The 19,928-nt window shown below is 39.7% G+C and overlaps 1 protein-coding gene across 4 annotated transcripts in view; it reads left to right on the forward strand.

Annotated features, from left to right (window-relative positions):
* RALGPS2 (Ral GEF with PH domain and SH3 binding motif 2) overlaps nucleotides 1-19,623 on the forward strand; it is a 139,471-nt gene extending 119,848 nt beyond the window's left edge. For 2 of the 4 annotated variants that reach the window (XM_066361620.1, XM_066361623.1), the window contains 6 exons: nucleotides 1,589-1,666; nucleotides 3,290-3,395; nucleotides 3,510-3,602; nucleotides 7,161-7,266; nucleotides 9,250-9,341; nucleotides 11,560-19,623. In XM_066361620.1, the coding sequence (XP_066217717.1) occupies nucleotides 1,589-1,666; nucleotides 3,290-3,395; nucleotides 3,510-3,602; nucleotides 7,161-7,266; nucleotides 9,250-9,341; nucleotides 11,560-11,589 (505 nt within the window). In that variant the 3' untranslated portion in view covers nucleotides 11,590-19,623. The remainder of the gene's footprint in view (nucleotides 1-1,588; nucleotides 1,667-3,289; nucleotides 3,396-3,509; nucleotides 3,603-7,160; nucleotides 7,267-9,249; nucleotides 9,342-11,559) is intronic. The other 2 variants (XM_066361622.1, XM_066361624.1) reach the window with 1 other exon arrangement.
* Nucleotides 19,624-19,928: the final 305 nt, after the last annotated feature.

Consider the following 19,928-nt stretch of genomic DNA (forward strand, 5'->3'; position numbering starts at 1 on the left):
CTTGACAAAAATAATCTTTTTAGTATATACTAAGCAACCTAAGTTTCTAAGCAAGAGTGTTGTTCAGATTGAATTTTGAATGTCACAGTAAAATTGATGGAATTGAAATAGTTCATTACCTAACTTCGTACAAGTGACTTGTAATAGAAAACAGTCATACTGAATATATACTTAAACTATACTTGAATTTTGTCGTTTAATTATAAATCTATATCCTCGTTCTTGATGACCCTTCATAAAGAATTCTCACCATTATGTGATTAAGATTTTACTTGTAAATCCAATATTTTTCAGTGCTTTTAAGCCTTTCTGCAATATTTGTGTTCTCAAACTGTGTTGTCTTTGTTTGGGGGATTCTTATCAATTTGTTTTTGCATATTATTTTTCTTTCAACTTTTCTTTTCGATCTCTTTATCTGGGCTTGCCTGAAACAGGAAAAACACAAGAGTTGCCCCCGGCATGTGCTGTCTACTGGTTTTCTCAGTTCTCTCTCTCTCTGGAAAGAGGATGATCCCATCGTGTTGATGATAGAGTGCATTGTAATCTTTAGAGAAAAAATATCATTGAACAAAACTGTTTCTCAGATTGCCTGAGATATAAGTGAGGGTAACCAGAACGGTGTAGATAAAATCTGTTCTCGTCCCAGCAGGTGATTTCCAAAGGCAGTGTTTGACAGTGTTACTTTCACATCTCAAAACAATATTTTTTATGACAAACTGTTTTGCTTTGCAGACATTTGCAGCTAAAAGTCTACTGTACTGTGCCAAGTTTAAATCAGTGGCTCTTGAAACGTTTCGAGAGCAAATTAATGTTGCCCTGCAAGATTCAAATGTGATTTTACTTCCTGGAGAGACACAGATGCTGCTGCTTCAGTTGCTAAATAATGCTTTTTGTTTTAAATATCACTTATGAACATGTTACTTTTGGCTTTTCCCAGGCAAAGAAGTATCAGTGTTTCTGTGTGTGTATTTAGTTCCTTTCAGTATTACACACCATTTAGATAAATATTAATGCATATCATTTTTATCATTTAGCTTTATCCTTTATTTCAGTTGATATGGAAATAAAATAATTTGTTTATTACTCAGTTTCTTTTATTAATTTTCTTGGACTTAATAAAAAGGATAGGGAGGAAAATAATGTGTTTTGACATTAATTTTAAGTTTACAGGCCATATTGCTTTTAGGTGTCTTCATAGGGACATATAATAAAAATAAATTATTTATGTGAATACAGGTGTATTTAAACTGGACTCCAGGAACTGGAATAGAAAACAAAGAATTTGTGAAGTATTTTTTAGGGTTTGATAATATCCCATTATAGAATGTCTTTAAATATTTTAGTTGATTTGTGAAAGTGGATATATATATAAATATATGATGAGTACTAAGCATCAATAGTAGAAACATCCTTTTTGAAATCTGTGCTGCGTGCTTTTAAAAGAAACAGAAACAGTCCCATACTATCCTTCTATAAGATTTAGAAAGCTGTATTACACAAAGAAATGGTTATACTGTTCTAGGTACTGATGATGATTGTGTGAATTAAAGTATTTGTAAAATAAACAATTTATAATGGAATCCAACAGGAACAGATTATACCATTCTCTCGGCCCGATGACACGAGTGGCACGAAATGACAATCGGAGCCACATGATGGCCAGCAGGTACAATTCTCCTGCATTCAGGGGTCACAGAACTCCTCTCTGGTGTTGGTGATTGGCTTACATGGTTGTGGTCTCGCATAATTTCTGTTCTTTCTCAACTAATTTGTTTAAAGACTGGAAAAAAGGCCCAAGAAACTTTCCAAGATTTAATCTAGGCATAAATTTGAGCTATTCTTTCTGATCCTCAGAGCTAATTGCTAAAACTTGATTCTTAATGGCACATTTTTAAAAATAATTCCAAATTAGTAGCTTTTTAACTGCACAGGTCCTTCTAATGCTCCTAGTTACTGGATGAGCAATACACATCCACTTGTAGCCTTATACAAAGGCTACAGTCAAAGAATTACTTCGCTAATAAATGTACTTTAGATTTGCCTTTTGGAAGAGCTTTTTTGCTCAACTGCAGGTCCTGAATTTAGACCAGTCTATTTTATTAACTAGTACTTGTGTATTTAAATGCATGTGCATTCAATTGTTCATCTAGTTAAACTGAGCCCTCTTTCTGCACTGGATTAGCTGCAGAAGATGATGCGGGTGATATAGATTGATGTAGGGGCTGCAGGTTAGTGGTGATGGTTGATCAACCAATTCATAATACAACAAAACAGCCAACTTTAGACGTGTACTTTATGTCATTTTGGTGATGTCTAATCTCCTTTTGTAAACCTCCCTGAATTTAAATAGCTCTAGCCTGACATTTCTAATGGTTTCTAGACATTTAAGTCACTTTGAAGACACCTTAATTATCATAAAGGGACAGTTTGGCAAACTTCAGCTTTCTTCACTGTCGTGGGAATTCTGCAGCTCAAATCAGATCGCCAGAGAATGACAGATTTTTATTAGTGTGTATGTTTCAGTTGACTCATGTAGAAATTATTCTTGTTTCAGTTTAAGACCTTAAATCAGCTGGGAAAAGATATTTAAATGTTTGGTTATTTTGTGAGGTTTTCTTAAGACATACGCAAAGGAAATCTTGGGTTTTAGAGTTAGCCTATATAATGTTAGGCATTTATAGCATTTAAATGTAATTAAAATAGATAGCAGAAAGCCATTTTTTAATATGTTATGCTTTTTTTAAAATTTATTGTGTTTACATAGATTCAAGTGTCCCACCAAGTACATCCCCCCACATGCTGTTATGCTTTTTATTTATCTATTTTAGAATTAAATTAAGTGTGAGTTTTCTTTTTCTTTTTTCCTTTTTGAGCTTTTGTTATTTTTGAGTTTTATGTGTGCAAATACTCTTAATAAATAGAGTCTTCATCTTTCCTACCAGGACTGAGTTCCTATGGGGAAAAAGGTCTCGGCAGTAACACAGTATGGCATGTTAAGAAGAAAAAAGTCTTAAATCTTTTCTTTAGTCTTTACTAACCCTGTTCTTTCTAAATTATACTTGTTCAAATATGTAATAAAGTGTGTCTTTTTAACCATCTGCTGACTTTAATAATTCCTGATTCACTTTTCTGACAGCTTCTAAATGTCAAGTCAATAAACCTTTCCAATTGTCAGTGTCTTCTCATTCTGAATAAAGTAAAGGATAATCACATTTCATTTAAGTACCTACTTGATAGCTGGTACCCACTGTGGCCCCCACTTATTTTTGCCTTCCTTTCATTGTTACAGCTCTGCAGAATCGGAAGACTTGGCCGTGCAGTTATACCCAGGAATCATTACTATGCAAGGTGTCCTCAAGAGAAAGACTTTGTTAAAGGAAGGCAAAAGGCCAAAAGTAAGATTTTGTTATACTATATTTTAACACTTCTAAAAATATGTAAATGTGTAGGACCTTAAAAAATGAGCCGCCAGCGCTCTATCCGTACACTCACGTGTTTATCCTCTCCAGGTAGCGGCTTGGACAAAATATTGGGCAATTCTGTGCGGGACACAACTTTTTTACTATGCTGCCAAGTCCCTAATGGCTACAGAAAGAAGACATGTGAGTATTCCTTCTCTAAATCCTTAGCGTAGTTTCACAGCCTCTCTGTAGCTATAGAGAAAGTAAGTAGTCCTGGTGGAATGCAGCCGTTTGGATTTATTTTCCATATTCTAATCCAGAGGTTCTTACACCTCTTTCTTATTTGAATATTGCAGTGGAATTGTTTTTATTTTGTAAGACCATTCCAAGGAAAGTCTTGGAGTAACTTCCATATTTTGAAGTTCTTTTTTGAATGCTAGTTTTTTCCATTGCAGATGTCAAAGCTGCACATTACAAATATGTCTTGGCATCAAAGCCTTCCCAAACTGGGGTTTTTGTTCAGAAAATGGTTAGACTATGGCTCGGAGTGATCTTTTTGGAGTGCTGGTTCCTAATGAATAAAATATGAAAAACTGCAAACACCATCTAAAGAACTTTCCACCTCAGTCTCTGATTGAGTGATTTTCCCAATAGTGAAGAGGGATAATAGTTACTATAGCTACTGTGGTCCACCTTCTTGTGCTTCATATTACTTTAAAAAGAAGCCTCAATGTTCATTTCTCCAAATGTGGAATCTTTTTTATAAATCTTCTTTGCTTGCATTTTGTTGTTATATGCCAGTGATATATTTTTGAAAGGAAGAATAATTTTCCATGTTTCATTAATAAAATGTCTTTGAGAAGAATTTTATTTCTAAATAATGTATTTTGTGGGGGAATTAAGTGGTTTACCATACTAAGGAAAGGTAAGTTACTAAAAAAATGATCTCTTTACTGCTTCTGAATTTACCCAGATAGCACTATATAGTTCTTTATTATCATAGTTAGCCCTATAATCAGACCAGAGGTGTGTACGAATACATTTTTGATTTCAATGAATGTGGGAAGTGCTGGAAGATGGCATTGACTTCTCTATCAGCTGTACCACAACTTGTCACTGTCCTGAATTTCATGTTAATCATCGCCTTGCTTTTTTTTTCCTTTACCATGTTTCCCTAAACAACACATTGTTTCATTTCTTAACTGTCCCCTAATAGAATCATATAAAAATAAAACATTTTTTCCTAACTTTGATTATATAAAGATGCCAAATAAGAAAACTGATAACTAAATTTGTCACCCACCATATATTAAACATCTTTTTGTGTTTGATGTTTCTGCTTACTAATTACAGGATAATTTGGGTTTTAATTATATGAGCCTTCTGATAAATATACATAATATATGTGAAATGTTTAGAAATTAGAGCATAGTAGGTTGTGGAGAAAGTAAGTCGAGTACCAAAGAAATGGACTGTTTCCCTCATCTTGTTAGTGAAAATTGGTAAGATTAAAGAAAGAACTGTAAGAGTAAGATAAAGGGTATAGAGACAGGTTCATGTTTATATTTAGTACATATTTTAGGATAAAAGAGATATGGTACAGAATAAAGGCAATGAAGGCAAAGAAATTCTAATTATAAAAATTTAAATGCAAAGTGAAAGAAAATATTGGTGAGATATAAGCAACAGATCAAGTAATAAAATCTGTTACATAAACACAGCATCACCTATGTGCTGTTCTTGCCAGAAATTTAACCTGAATCTGATTCTGAGGCAACAATTAAATCCAGATTGTGGGACATTCTACGAGATGACTGGCTTGATTCTTAAAACCAAAATTTGACAGAGTAAACAGAGGAGAGGAGGATTGTTTTAAAGTAAAAGAGACTAAAGAGTCTTGCATGTGCCCGGGTTGAATCCTAGAGATTTTTTTTTTTTTTTTTTTTTTAACTATAAAGCTCATAATTGGGACAACTGAAGAAAATTTCTATGGTTGTCTCTGTTAAGTTCCTTAGATGTGATACATTGTGTTTATATAGGATTATATTCTTAGGAGACAGCATGTTGAAATATGGGGGTCATTGTTATGGTGTCTGCAACTTGTATTTACCATCTTTTTTTTTTTTCATTTCCGTTTTTTTTTTAGTGAGAGAGAGAAAGATGAGAGATTGAGAGATAAGAAGCATCAACTGGTAGTTGTGTTATTTTAGTTGTTCATTGATTGCTTTCTCATACATGCATTGACCCAGGGGCTCAAGCCAAGGCAGTGACCTTGGGCTTCAAGCAAGTGACCATGGGATCATGTCTCTGATCCCGCACTCAAGCCAGTGAGCCTGCACTCAAGTCAATGAGGCAGCGACCTGGGGTCTTGAATCTGGGACCTTTGTGTCCCAGACCAATGGTCTATCCACCAGTCAGGCTGCAGCTTGTATTTAAATGCAAATACAAATGTAGATATATTGGTAATCAAGGTAGCCTTTTTTCAGCTTCTCTATAATTTTAACCTCTTCAAAATTACCATATTTTTTACTCCATAAGATGCACTTTCCCCCCTCCAAAAGCGGAGGGGAAAATGCTCGTGCATCATGTGGAGTGAAAAATACGGTATTTTATTAAATATTTTAATACACCATTTGGTTCAGAATATTTTTTTTCTTGTTTTCCTCCTTAAAATCCTAGGTGTGGCTTGTGGTCAGATGCGTCTTATGGAGCAAAAAATACGGTAAAAGCTAGAGGAGAAAAAAATCACTAATGAAAGCTTGCTTGTTTATGTATGTATATAAGTGTAGAAGGAAGAAGTCTGGAAGCCTACACACATTTTTTTTTTACTCTCTAAAGTATACTTTTTTTTTTTTGCATGAGAGCAGAGTAGGCTAAGAATATCTTTTTCCCCCAGAAATACAAGTAAGAATATGTTATTAAGAATTGTCTGATAGCACTGCTGATTTATGAACACCCCTATTACATTGTACACCTTAAACTTACACAGTGCTATATATCAATGATAGCAAAATGAACCTGGGGAAAAGATCACATCTCTTAAAATGCAGCTACATTTCCTATGAGAGAGGGGTGAGGGATAGCACAGTAACAAATAAAAGAGCAGAGTGACTTTACCAGCCCACTGCCAGGTCCCAGTCCCTGGGCCTGGGCACCAGGACAGTTAGGTGCTGGTGCAGAGGTGAAGCTGGGAAAGATCTGAACGGCAGGGGACTCGCAGGAGGACGTGCCCAGGTGGACTTTAGTGACGAGAGGCCCAGAGTTACACAGCTAGCTTCTCACTAGGAGAAACTGAAAATGTGCTCCCTGGCGCTTAAATGTGGCTCAGGATGGGCCATCAAAATCCCTGTTTTGGCCCTGGACAGTTGGCTCAGCGGTAGAGCATCGGCTCATTGTGTGGAAGTCCCGGGTTCGATTCCCAGCCAGGGTACACAGGAGAAGCGCCTATCTGCTTCTCTACCCTTCCCACTCTCCTTCCTCTCTATCTCTCTCTTCCCCTCCCGCAGCCAAGGCTCCATCTGAGCAAAGTTGGCCCAGGTGCTGAGGATGGCTCCATGGCCTCTGCCTCAGGCACTAGAATGGCTCCGGCTACAACAAAGCAATGCCCCAGAGGGGCAGAGCATCGCCCCCTGGTGGGCATGCCGGGTGAATCTCAGTCAGGTGCAGGCAGGAGTCTGTCTCTCTGCCTCCCTGATTCTCACTTCAGAAAAATACAAAAAATAAGAAAAGATAACCATTCATCATCATTGTGTCTTTCAGTTCAAGTCCACATCAAATAAGACCGTGTCTGTAGTGGGCTGGATGGTGATGATGGCTGACGACCCAGAACACACAGATCTCTTCCTACTGACTGACTCTGAGAAAGGTGAATCAGTAGAATAACCAGGGGTGAAGGTACTACGTGTACGTCACTTTCCATAAACCAAAACTTCATTTAACTGGGTTAACACGTGCTTGGAGGACATTTGTGTTTTGTATTTTGGGAAATATTTGTCACAAAGTGAAGGTATAGTGATGATCTCAGTATTTGTAGTTACCAATTATTATCTATTAATTGCTTATTTAATAAGCTGATTTTTTTTTTCTGCAGGGACATAAGCTTGAAATTAAAAATCCAAGTACTCCCTAGAGAGCTAATAACCAGCGAGGGAGGGCGGGAGGGAAGGAGGTGATTGGAGATCATGGCCCACTGTCGCTCTCAAGTGTCAGTCATTTGCTATGCACTGTACCCCACATTTATACCCTGAATTAAATTGTCATTCTTAAGTTCTGAATGTGGCAGAGGTTTTTCTTTAACTGATTTTTATTCCATTACTTTTAATCAAATTAATTGCTTATTTGACTCAAAGCACTTTCCAAAGAAGTATAATTTTAATTACAATACTTTGAAATACTGTATAGCAGAGACATAAATAAAATTGTAGCAGCTTCTAAAGTGGACATGAGAGGGAGGAGGTTGGCCGTGTGGACTCAGACCCCTCCAGGCCCTCTCGAGTGTGTAGGGAGACCTCAGGCAGTCACCAGGACAGAGCCTGACGTGGCTGCTGCTCGTACCTCACGACGGCCGCTGTCGGTGATGCCACTGAGGAAGCCAGCAAGGGTTCCTTCTCATCCGCTCAAAACTTCCGCTCTAGCACTCAACAACGAAATACCATGTTACCTTCTAGGGACTGGACAATTGTGTAATATTTTAACCTCTTCATTCAGAAAGTATTTTATGTCAACAGATAGTCTGTTTTAGGGTATTATGGCATTTAAATAAATATTTGGTAAAGACAAACCATTGCGTCTGAAAGTGTGAAAGCTAGTTGGGTATTGGAATCTCAAAAAGGAGCCATGTGATGCCTGCAGACAGATCAGGCGCCTGGGCCATGGAGAGCAGTTAGGAAGGGAAGTAGACGTTAGTAAGAATTGGGAAATAAAAAGAACTTAGATCGATGAAAAAGAATAAAGCTGAACTTAAGGCAGTCTATAGTACATGAAGCCTTCCTTTTCTCAGTTTATTACCTTAATACATATAACTGTATAAACATTTTTGTTATGTGTCAATCTTGTATAAGTGTCGACATTAGGTTTACTAAGTATACACAACACAGATGAATTCTAATTTTCTAAAAGAGAAAAAGGTACCTCCTCATATTTTCCCTTTAAGCCCTAAACAGACCCAGAAATCTGGAATTTTGACAGATGCAACTAAAAACTAAAGGCATGGCTGATACCGGTGTCAGCTGATTAATGCTTATTCACATTAAATAGCTAATGTCTAAGTATTAAACACTTAGGGTTTAAAGCATTTTGGCCTGTAAAAACTTCACATTAACATCTATTGCCTGACTCGTGGTGGTGCAACGGATACAGCGCTGACCTGAAACCCTAAGATCGCCGGTTCGAAACGCTGGGCTCGCCCAGTCAAGGCATATAGAACAAGCAACCACTGAACAGCTAGAGTGAAACAACTACTTATGCGCACTCCCTCCCCCTGTAAAATCAATAAAGAAAATCTGTTTTAAAAATCTAATAGATCATCTAAGTAGTATTGAGAACCAATATTCTGCACCCTCATCCACACATATAAATATAGAAAAGCCAAACAATTTTATTTAAAGCTATTTTATTCTGAAGAACACTTAGGAGACAAAATTACTTCTCTTCCAATTCCTTAAGTGCAGCCACGTGAATGGAGCCGAGAGAACTCTCTGTATTGGAAAGGCGGGTGTTATGGAAATAGAATTCTGAAACTGAGAACTCTAGTCTTGTTTTATTTTGCACTTTGGTAGCTGGCAGAGTTATTGTTATATGTCAGCGTCCTAGAGTTTTGACTGTTTTCCATCTGTTTTTGATAATTTAGGAAACTCGTACAAGTTCCAAGCCGGCAACAGGATGAATGCGTTGCTGTGGTTTAAGCACCTGAGCGCCGCCTGCCAGAGTGACAGACCCCAGGTAAGCGCCCCCCACCCCCCAGTGTTCATAGCGTGGGCGCACTGTTAAGAGTTCCAAGGACTAATTTTCTGAATGAAGTGGGAAAGGGGTTTTGTTTTTGTTCTTTTGTTGTTGACAGCAGCTAATGAGACACAAAGTTCGCATTTTGGTGAGACAGGCAATAAATGAACAAATAAACATTCTAAGTAGTGAAAACTACACAAGAAAACAAAATAGGATTGTGTGATATAGAGTAATGGGAGAGGCAAGTTGAAATGAACAGGGGTGAGCAGCAAAGATCCCCCTAAGGAGGCGACATTGACATGAATGACCAGAAGGAAGAAGAGCCACTTGAAAATTAGGGGCCCAGAGTTCCTGCAGAGGGAATATAGAGAGTTCAGGGGCTCTGAAGCTGCAATGAACTTAAGGTGTTTAAAATAAGGGAACATAGCCCGTGCTGGCGGAGTATAGTGAGAGGCACAGGAGATGCCATGGAAAAGAAAAAGCTTGCTGGAGGGGGAGAGCGGTTAAGCCGCTTTCAAAGACAGAAATGACCACTGACATGTGAATAGCTCTACTAGCACAACTCTGGAAATTTGGTAGTAAAGCTTCAAGCATTTTTTTTTTAATTTTTTATTTATTCATTTTAGAGAGGAGAGGGAGAAACAGAGAGAGAGAGAGAGAGAGAGGGGACAGAGAGAGAGAAGGGGGGAGGAGCTGGAAGCATCAACTCCCATATGTGCCTTGACCAGGCAAGCCCAGGGTTTCGAACCAGCGACCTCAGCATTTCCAGGTCGATGCTTTATCCACTGCGCCACCACAGGTCAGGCCAAGAGCATTTTTTAAAACATGGTGAAGCCATCTTTTAGTCCTTGACTGGAAAATTCATCAAATAATCTTTCTTTAAAAAAAAAAAAAAAGCCATTCTACTAAGAGCCATTCTTTCTCATTCATTCACTCACTGAACATCTGCTGAGCCCCGTGTGCTAGACAGAAAAGATGCTGTCCTCACCCTTTCTCCCATCCGGATCTCACTTCACTAAACAGAGTACTAACTCATCTCAGTGATTTTTCTCCAAAAATGTTCTATCGTATCCTATTGATTATTTACAAATGATTACAGTACCCTCTGTCATGTTCCTTTTTTAAAAAGATAGTTTAAGGGGGTCCAATATATGGTGACAGAGATTTGACTTTGGGTGGTAAACACACAGTGCATCTCAATAAATTTAATTTTTTTTTTAAGATATTTTAGGTCAGCCCTGGCCCGTTGGCTCAGCGGTAGAACATCGGCCTGGCGTGCGGGGGACCCGGGTTCGATTCCCAGCCAGGGCACATAGGAGAAGCGCCCATTTGCTTCTCCACCCCCCCCCTTCCTCTCTGTGTCTCTCTTCCCCTCCCGCAGCCGAGGCTCCACTGGAGCAAGGATGGCCCAGGCGCTGGGGATGGCTCCTTGGCCTCTGCCCCAGGCGCTAGAGTGGCTCTGGTGTGGCAGAGCGACGCCCCGGAGGGGGGATCATCGCCCCCTGGTGGGCAGAGCATTGCCCCTGGTGGGCAGAGCATCACCCCTGGTGGGCGTGCCGGGTGGATCCCGGTCGGGCGCATGCGGGAGTCTGTCTCACTGTCTCTCCCCGTTTCCAGCTTCAAAAAAGCAAAAAAAGAAAAAAGATATTTTAGGTCAAAAAGATTTTAATATTTGGGCTCACTTAAAACAATGAGGAAAAATAAGAAATAGTACTTCAAAAAACAACTTTTAAGTGCTATCAGTTAGTGGATGGACCTACAGAGTTGTATATCAAGTAAAATAAGTCAGACAGAAAAAGACAAATGCCGTATGATTTCACTTCTTTGTGGAATCTAAAAAGAATAAACGAACAAACAAAACAGACACAGAGAACAGACTGATGGTTGCCAGAGGGGAGGGGGTTTAGGGATCTGGGTGAAAAAGGTGAAGGGGTTAAGAAGTAAAATCGCCAGTTACCGAAAGCCGTGGGGATGTAAGTACAGCATAGGGAGCATTAGGGAATACAGTCAGTGCTACTGCAGTAACGGCGTCGGCTGCCCGGTGGGCACTAGGTGAGTACTGGGCTCATCAGGGGATCACTTAATATGTTATATAAATGTCTAATCGGGGGATTGTACACCTGGAACGAATACAATATTGAATGTCATTTGTAAATGGAAAAATTTTTTTATTTTTTAATAAAAATAAATATCCTTTTGTAACACATTTGTTTAGGTTCCTACAAACTTGATGACTTTTGAGTAAAAGCCCAAGGAGGCGGAGAGGTGAACTGTTGCTCCAGAGTAAGGGAGGGCCTGGCCGTCGAGCGCCAGCTGAACACCAACCAGCCCTGGGCCGGGGGCGCCCAGGGCGTTCGGCTCAGCCTCCAGAGTTCCGAACCAAAAAAGCACTAACGTCAGGAAACGAAGTGAGACGTTATTCCCAGACATCCAACTGGAGTTGCAAACAAACTGCCATGGACCACGCTCCTTATCCCTGAACTGACTGACCTGTGGAAACCACTGCCTTAAAGAATGAAAGGAAAACCAACGTGAAACACCAAGTAGTGTGTGTGAATCCTCTGGCGGTGCTGTGCTTGGAATAGATCGTAGCTAATTTGCATTTCTTTTAACTTTGTACTAATTTTGAGGGGGGGGAGAGTTGCCTTTTTTAGATAAACTTTAAAAAGGAAAACATATCTCTAACGGGTTACATCAAGAGCTGGTTTCGAACCGAGGTGTAAGATATTCTGCAAGCAGGGCCCTCCCCACGGCCTCCCCAAACGCCTTGGGGCTGCGGCCTCACCTGCGCGCCCACAGCAAGCGTGTAGGAATCAGAAATGCTGTCATGAGAGTCGTAGGGTCTTTGTCGGGACTTTGGGAGGGTTTTTGTTTGGTTTTGGATGAGGGCAGATATTTTTAAACACTAAACTTCTGAAATTTAGTCCTGTATGGGAAACATGACTTCCTGCAGGAGGCATAAAGGCTGGCTGTTCACACGCCAGACTGCTTTTTTCAAATGGACTCCAGAAAACACAGTTGTTTCTAACTGGGTGTGAGAGGAGCCCTCTGTATAAATTCATTGCAGGACTCCAGACCTGCTTGTAGAGAACAGACTCCCAGCCCGCAGTTCCCCGAGGTCTTACAGTCAGTACAGTTTCCAGTTGAGTTGGATTCTCTTCTCTACCTGTCACAGGTGGTTTTTTTCATCCGGGTGATAAATTGATCTTTTCTTTTACATTGTTTATTGTGCACAATGCCAGTTTTTTTATTATTATTCGTTTTCATTATTTTTGTTCACAATGAGATTCAGGGTCCCATTTGTTTCACAGAGATTCCACATCTATATGTATGTATTATAAAGCATACAAAATAATTTTAAAAGGGGGAAAGCTGAAGGATTGAGATCCTAGGAACTTAAAGTCTCAAAACTCTCCTTCTTCATAATACAACTTCCCTTTATTGCAAATCATTGTCCTGAAAACATACTATATACAAATATAGGGCATGAAACCATATTTTGTCTATAGTTGACCAAGCAGTTTTATAGGAAGGCTCTCTATGCAGTAATGCATTCAGTATCCCAAATAAATGTTGAATTACCCAAAAAATAAAAGAAGAAGAATTGAAGATAGGAAGCCTTAGAGCTTTAACAAAAAATGGCACTTGGACAAAGGCAATGTGATGAGTGTTATAAACTTGAGACATTGTGTTAGCAGTGGCCCAGAGAAAGCAGGGCTTTCTCACTGGGTATCTTCTACAAGGTTTCTGTTACTTGAGGCCTCACAAAAAACTTCTCACTTTTTGTAGTCTTAGAAAATGTCATGCTTTTTTATCATAAGTATTTTATTCTTTAACCCATGAAACTTCAGTAAAAAATATTGCCCACAGAATAATTAGCTAAAGGAATTAAAAATCTATCCAAAGGGAAGCAGAAGAGCTTTTCTAAGTGCTGAGTTTTTAAATTTAGTTTTCTGTTTCAAAAAAATATATTAAGAGTTCAGATATCTTTCTCATGTGGCACACTTAGAAATACCATTATTTCTGGCCCGTGGAAAGGGACACGGGCAGAGAGGGCTGAGCGTTGCCCGAGTTGGACAGTTTTCAGCGAACGCCCTCCCCAGCGTAGCCCACGCTGGGTGCGTGGACAGACGCTGCCTGTGTAGCCGGCAGTATCGCCATGGAGACCTTGCACATCTTTCTTTTGTTTTGCATTTTGAAAAAAATTCTTCATTTGTTTATTTCTCTTCAGAAATGAGTGTTTTTAACAGTGTATGTGCTTTTTAAAACTATTGTGGATGGAGAACCCTGTGGATTTTTTTATTATTTTGTCTGTCGTAAATAAGCTAAAGTGGACAAGTCACAGGTCAGCCATATCTGTGCAGCTTGCACCTGGAAGTCAGAGCCTGATGTTGCACGGTTTTGCCAAAGAGGGAGCTAAACTGGAAGATGTGTTTGATATTTTCAGCCCTAAACGTGAAAGGATGCCTGCACAGTGGAAGAATAATGTTCAAATCGGACCATAGTCCACAGGTAGCATCGTGACCTCTGACTGACTGAGACTCTTAGCACAGCTGGCACAGAATTCCTTGCCTTTGTTTTTCTGTCTTCAAATTTGTCCATTCAGAAGATGAGTCATTGCTTTTTTAAGATTATTTTAGCATTTGAAGCAAATGGAAACCAGTAAGAGAAGTGAGTTAAAAATAACATAGGTAAATTTTTTTATCTATAATTTACCACATGATATCTAATAATAATTCAAGCAAAGAAAATATGTCACCAAAATATGTTAAGTATTTAGATAGTTTATTAGTGGGATGATGAATTTCTTTCCCTCTTTTTAGGCCTACCTTTCATAAATTAGTAAATGGGTGATTCAGAGCTTGAAATGTCTATCAGTAGTAAGTTCATTTGTTTCTCTTAGCCAAGAAGAACTCATAGATATGATCATTTAAATGTAAGCTAGTTTATGACAAGCATAATGGTTGGTATATTCTGTGGCCCAGTGTATTAGAACATAGTACTAGCCAAAATATAATTTTAAGACATATCTCATTTAACAGTTTATTTGAACATGGAAGCTTATTTTTAATATGGAAGTAACTACCAGTTTTTAAAATATGACTATAAAGCAAACTACATAATGACCTTCTAGAGCACTATTTTTTATCTCGTTCCCCCTCTGTGTTTGGGCTCTGCTTATTTTTTCAAAAGTATTATTTTTTTACTGTAACCTCCAGAATGTAAGAGTTAGAAGAGAATTCATCAAACACACCTTCCTATTTTGTTTTCTTTGCTCTGTAAATACTGTTTGTACAAACATTACAAGGAGGGATCCAAACAATTTGAGTTTGAGTATTTTGTTTTCTCTAGGCCTGTGCTTCAATGACAGATGTTTTCCCTGTGTGGAAAATGCCATAGATGATTGCACTACCTTCTGTATGGACTGTCTTGGTATTCAGTCTTTCTGTGTGTTGAGAGGGTGTTTATAGCTGCAGAGTTTTCATAAGTGGCTTTATTCCTCTTCTAGAGGATTTATCAAGGAGACCAGGAGCACTGTTGTTATGGAAGGAAAAAAAATGTTTACAGTATATAGTGTACACTCTGTAGGTTAGTTGAAACTGGGGCCCTCTGCTGATCTTTTGAGATTACTAGAAATTACTTGGCCAAATGACTTGAGCAGAAGTCTTTCTTCGTATTTTTTTCCTTTTTATCAGTTAATCTGTAAGCTATATGCCTTTACTACTGAAACAAAACTATAAGGCATTGTACTAATTGGAAATTAATAATAATAGTAGATTTACTCCATGAAGCTTTTTAAGGAATATATCTACCTTTGACTTTCTTACTGTTTTGTTTTTTACAACAAATTAATATACATTTATTGGGTGGAAAACAGGGAAAGAAAAAGATGAGCTGGTTCTGTACTGATATCAGAGTTCATAAAAGGATAAACTCAGGTCCAAAATCTTCAGCCCTCATCAAAGGCTTTATGTTCTGATAACTGTGGAAACAGGCCAGCCCGAGTGCCGGGCTCAGGGAATCACGGTGGTAGAGCGATCAGCCAAGGCCCTCTGTCAAGGGCATCACTTTCTCTCTAGGTCAGCATGATACTTCTTGGGCACAAGTCTAAGATTCCATTTTCTCTCCCACTTATGTAGAACAGACTGGTTGGACATGGCATCATGCCTTTTGTCTTCATCCTGTTCTGATTCCACACTGGCTTCTTTCAGTTTATTCTCCGTTGCCTCTTTACATGTCATCAGGTGTCTGACAGTTTCTTCCGATTTCCAGCACCGGTGCTCCAGCCCAGCCTTGTTGGCCGCTCTGTCTCCAGCTGCATCTCCTGCTGCTTGTTCCGCGCCAAGGTGTCACACTGGCTCTGGGCCAGCAGCCGCTTCTTCTGTAGGTTCATCATTTCAGATACAAGCCTCTGGATACTCAACGACTGTCCAGAGTTTTTCTTCTGATATTGATACTTAATTAGCTCCATGTGCTTCAATTCTGTTTCTATTTGCTTCATCCTCTCTCTATTCTGAGTATTATTCACCCTAGTTGACAAGTGGAGCTTCGTTTGGGCCTTTTGCGTCTTCATCTTCTCCTTGTCAGGTAGCTTTTCTCGCTCTGTAGGTTTCTGCCGTAGCTCGCGTTGGTACAGGATACTTCCCGCCGATCTGCAGTTGGCTTCTTTGACGGATTTCTTCAGCTGTCGCGGTTTAGCCACGACAAGTCTATTATGGGGTCTTCGAACGGGAAAAGGTATGGAATTAAATAGAGACTTAAAGATATATAAATAGATGGGTTTTGGAGGACGGCATGGCTCAAGCAAGGGGTTACTCAGTCTGCTGAAGACCCATGGTCAAGACACGTATGAGAAGGCAATCAATGAACAATTAAGGTGTTCCAATGCTCATTGTTTCTGAGCCGATGCAATGCCCGCTTCCCAAAGTGCATTAATCTTTATTCAGGGGAAAACGTGGTCCATTGGCAATTCAATTGTTTCCAAAACAACTCAAAGACAACCCCTACCATACCATTTTAATCTAACTTTACACCAATAAGAAACTGGCTTCCAGCCTCTCTGGAGAACATGGGTGGTTCATGCAAGAATCAGGTGTAGCTCTTTCTAAAATAGGCAGGTGAAGTGGGGGGTTGGGCCCAGCACCTCTTTCGCCTAGATATATCCGAATTGCAAAATACCTTGTTTATATTTTGGTCCCCAACAGATCCCCCTTCTGTATTTTTTAAAATTTCAATTTGTATGTTGTGATTTATATACTCATTTGAATTTCCATGTTCATTTGGAGGCAGACTGGAAAAATATAAAATAAACAACAAAATTAAAATAGCCAATGCTAATGGATACTATAACAAGTGTCCTAATACAATTAATGATTAAAGCCTATTAGATTATTAAGCAAAGTCTTATACAACAGGATCTAAAATAAAATTCTTTTTTTTTTTTTTTACAGAGACATGAGAGAGTCAGAGGGATAGACAGGGACAGACAGACAGGAACGGAGAGATTAGAAGCATCAATCATTAGTTTTTCGTTGTGCATTGGAACACCTTAATTGTTCATTGATTGCTTTCTCATATGTGTCTTGACCATGGGCCTTCAGCAGAACGAGTAACCCCCTGCTCGAGCCAGTGACCTTGGACTCAAGCTGGTGACCTTGGGGTCTCGAACCTGGGTCTTCCGCATCCCAGTCCAACGCTCTATCCACTGCGCCACCGCCCAGTCAGGCTAAATTCTTACATGTTAATGTAATTTCACCAAGTCCATGTTGACATTATTATTGCTTCATATAATTTGTAAATATAACCCAACCCCACTTCAGTCTGTGAGAACTGTCCCAAGGAGCAGGAGTCATGCACATTTAGGAAAAATCCACAAGGCATTGGAGTTGTGGTCACATTTCCACACTTTGCAGCTAGAGTCCAAGTCCCAATGACCACTGCTTCTAGCTGGCAATGATTCAGGTAGACTGGAAAAGCCATTTGCAGCATGTATGGAGACAGAGTTTCCATTTTCTTTAAACTGGAGAGATGAACCCAGGGTGCCTTTCTTTGGAACTTTGCAATCGTGTTAAAGAGAACCTTGGGATATACTATGTTGGGTGGCAGAGGTAAATTTGTCTAAATTAGGAGCAGATCCCAGCCTAAAATAGGCACAGGGCATTGAGGCAAGAGGAATATAGGAGACACTATATATTAAAGCAGCAGAAAATAAGACTGTTAACACCCACAACAGAGATTTTCGAGGGATGAATAAAAACCCAAATATTTAGGCAAGGCATAGTAAGTGGCCTCGTGTCCACAAGCAATGAGATTAGTTTACCTGCTACTTGGAAGAAATACCGTAGGATCGTCCATAGTGATGTGAGATGGGGCCGCAAGCCCTGGGAACCTTTAGCCTTCAGTGGCAAGTCCCAGCAGGCTGGGCAAGGTTAGGTCACAGGTGGCTGGAGCAGGGCTGGAAGAGACTGAACCCTCCCTTAGAGGAGCAAGGGGGCAGCTTACTTTCCAGTGTCCCTTTTTCCCCACAGCAAAGGCATGTCCCTGGTGGGGGCCAAGAAGCCTGGCAGGCTTTAGCTCAATGACCTTCCTTTCCACTCTTGAAGCAGGGCCTTGATGGAGTCCTATGAAGCCCCTTCAGGGCATTGGAGCCTTTAAGGGCATATGCCAAGAGCTGGTATTTTTCCTGATTTCTTTTGGGCTCTGTCTGCCCTTTTTGTTCCTCTTGGTCATTACAGACCTTAAAATCCATGCTTAGAAGATCTCGCTGAGGGGGTTGAGGGTCCTCATCCACCTGTATAAACTTTTTCTGTATATTTGGAATTATTTGGAAAAAGATAAAACAGTGTTATTAGCTGGATCAAATAAAAGAGGGTAGAAGTTTGCAAGAGAAAGAGTTTGGCATTTCCTGTAGGATTCCAGAGCCTCTCAGCTGCTGAATAACCCTGTACATCAGCATTCAAAAGAAATTTTTTAAAGTAAAAAGCATGATAAGATTTGCAGGAGTTCCAGGATATGACTTCCCCCCTCTGTTTTTTTATATTATTTATAATTGACTTTTAAGCATTTGTTGAACATACTTTTTAATATTTTAATTTTTAAAATTGTAAGAAATATTTGTTTTTATGTTAATTTTTAATAAAATATAGTAAATGTATTTTCAAGTAATATTTTCATTTTTTTTGTTTGTTTGTTTTTTTGTTGTTGTTTTTTGCATTTTTCTGAAGCTGGAAACGGGGAGGCAATCAGACTCCCGCATGCGCCCGATCAGGATCCACCCAGCACGCCCACCAGGGGGCGATGCTCCGCCCATCTGGGGCGTCACTCTGCCGCAATCAGAGCCATTCTAGCGCCTGAGACAGAGGCCACAGAGCCATCCTCAGCGCCCAGGCAAACTTTTGCTCCAATGGAGCCTTGGCTGCAGGAGGGGAAGAGAAAGACAGGAAGGAGAGGGGGAGGGGTGGAGAAGCAGATGGGCGCTTCTCCTGTGTGCCCCGGCCGGGAATCGAACCCAGGACTCCCACACGCCAGGCCAACGCTCCGCCACTGAGCCAACGGGCCAGGGCCAATATTCCCATATTTATAAAAACATTTCTACCCCATTAATTAATAGGCAATTTAAAGAGCATATTAAAGTTGGAAAATTTTAGTGTGGCTTATTTTATTTTTTTATATTAAAAAGAATTTACACCTTTGTTAGGTAAATTTATTTTGTTTTAAGCTTTGCAGTTGCAGCAAGCAGCCTGAAGTTTGAAGTAGTTTAGCCAAAATTAGTAAGTCTTTAGGATTTATATTTCATTCTATTTAAATTTAAATGAGCGTGGTTTTTTTTTAATTAAAATTAAAAATTTGTAGGGATAATATTATTTAATTTTTTTATTACTAAAGCTGGCATTACCAATTTTTGCATGCAAGAATTCAGGCCTTAAAAAATCCATTTAGACAACATTAAACAAAGACCAAACATAAACAAGAATTAGACAAAGTAGACAAATTAGAGAGAAACCCGGGATTTTAGAGATTAGAACGTGGCTTGTTTGATTTTACGTAGGGCTATTTTTTTTTTTTTTTTTTTTTTTTGTATTTTTCTGATGCTGGAAATGGGGAGAGACAGTCAGACAGACTCCCGCATGTGCCCAACCGGGATCCACCCGGCACGCCCACCAGGGGCGACGCTCTGCCCCTCTGGGGCGTCGCTCTGCAGCGACCAGAGCCACTCTAGCGCCTGGGGCAGAGGCCAAGGAGCCATCCCCAGTGCCCGGGCCATCTTTGCTCCAATGGAGCCTTGGCTGCGGGAGGGGAAGAGAGAGATAGAGAGGAAGGAGGGGGAGGTGGAGAAGCAAATGGGCGCTTCTCCTATGTGCCCTGGCCGGGAATCGAACCCGGGTCCCCCGCACGCCAGGCCGACGCTCTACCGCTGAGCCAACTGGCCAGGGACGTAGGGCTATTTTAATAGGAACATAAAGGATAGAAACTAAACAGAATTCTCTCGAAAAGTTTCAAGAATGGCTGTATATGAGATTTTGTTTAGCTATATTTAAGTAGGCGGTTTTTTCACCCTTTTATTAAGCATAGAACAGGAAAGGA

This window comes from Saccopteryx leptura, chromosome 2 (genome assembly GCF_036850995.1).
Source record: "Saccopteryx leptura isolate mSacLep1 chromosome 2, mSacLep1_pri_phased_curated, whole genome shotgun sequence".
Classification (NCBI taxonomy): Eukaryota; Metazoa; Chordata; class Mammalia; order Chiroptera; family Emballonuridae; genus Saccopteryx; species Saccopteryx leptura.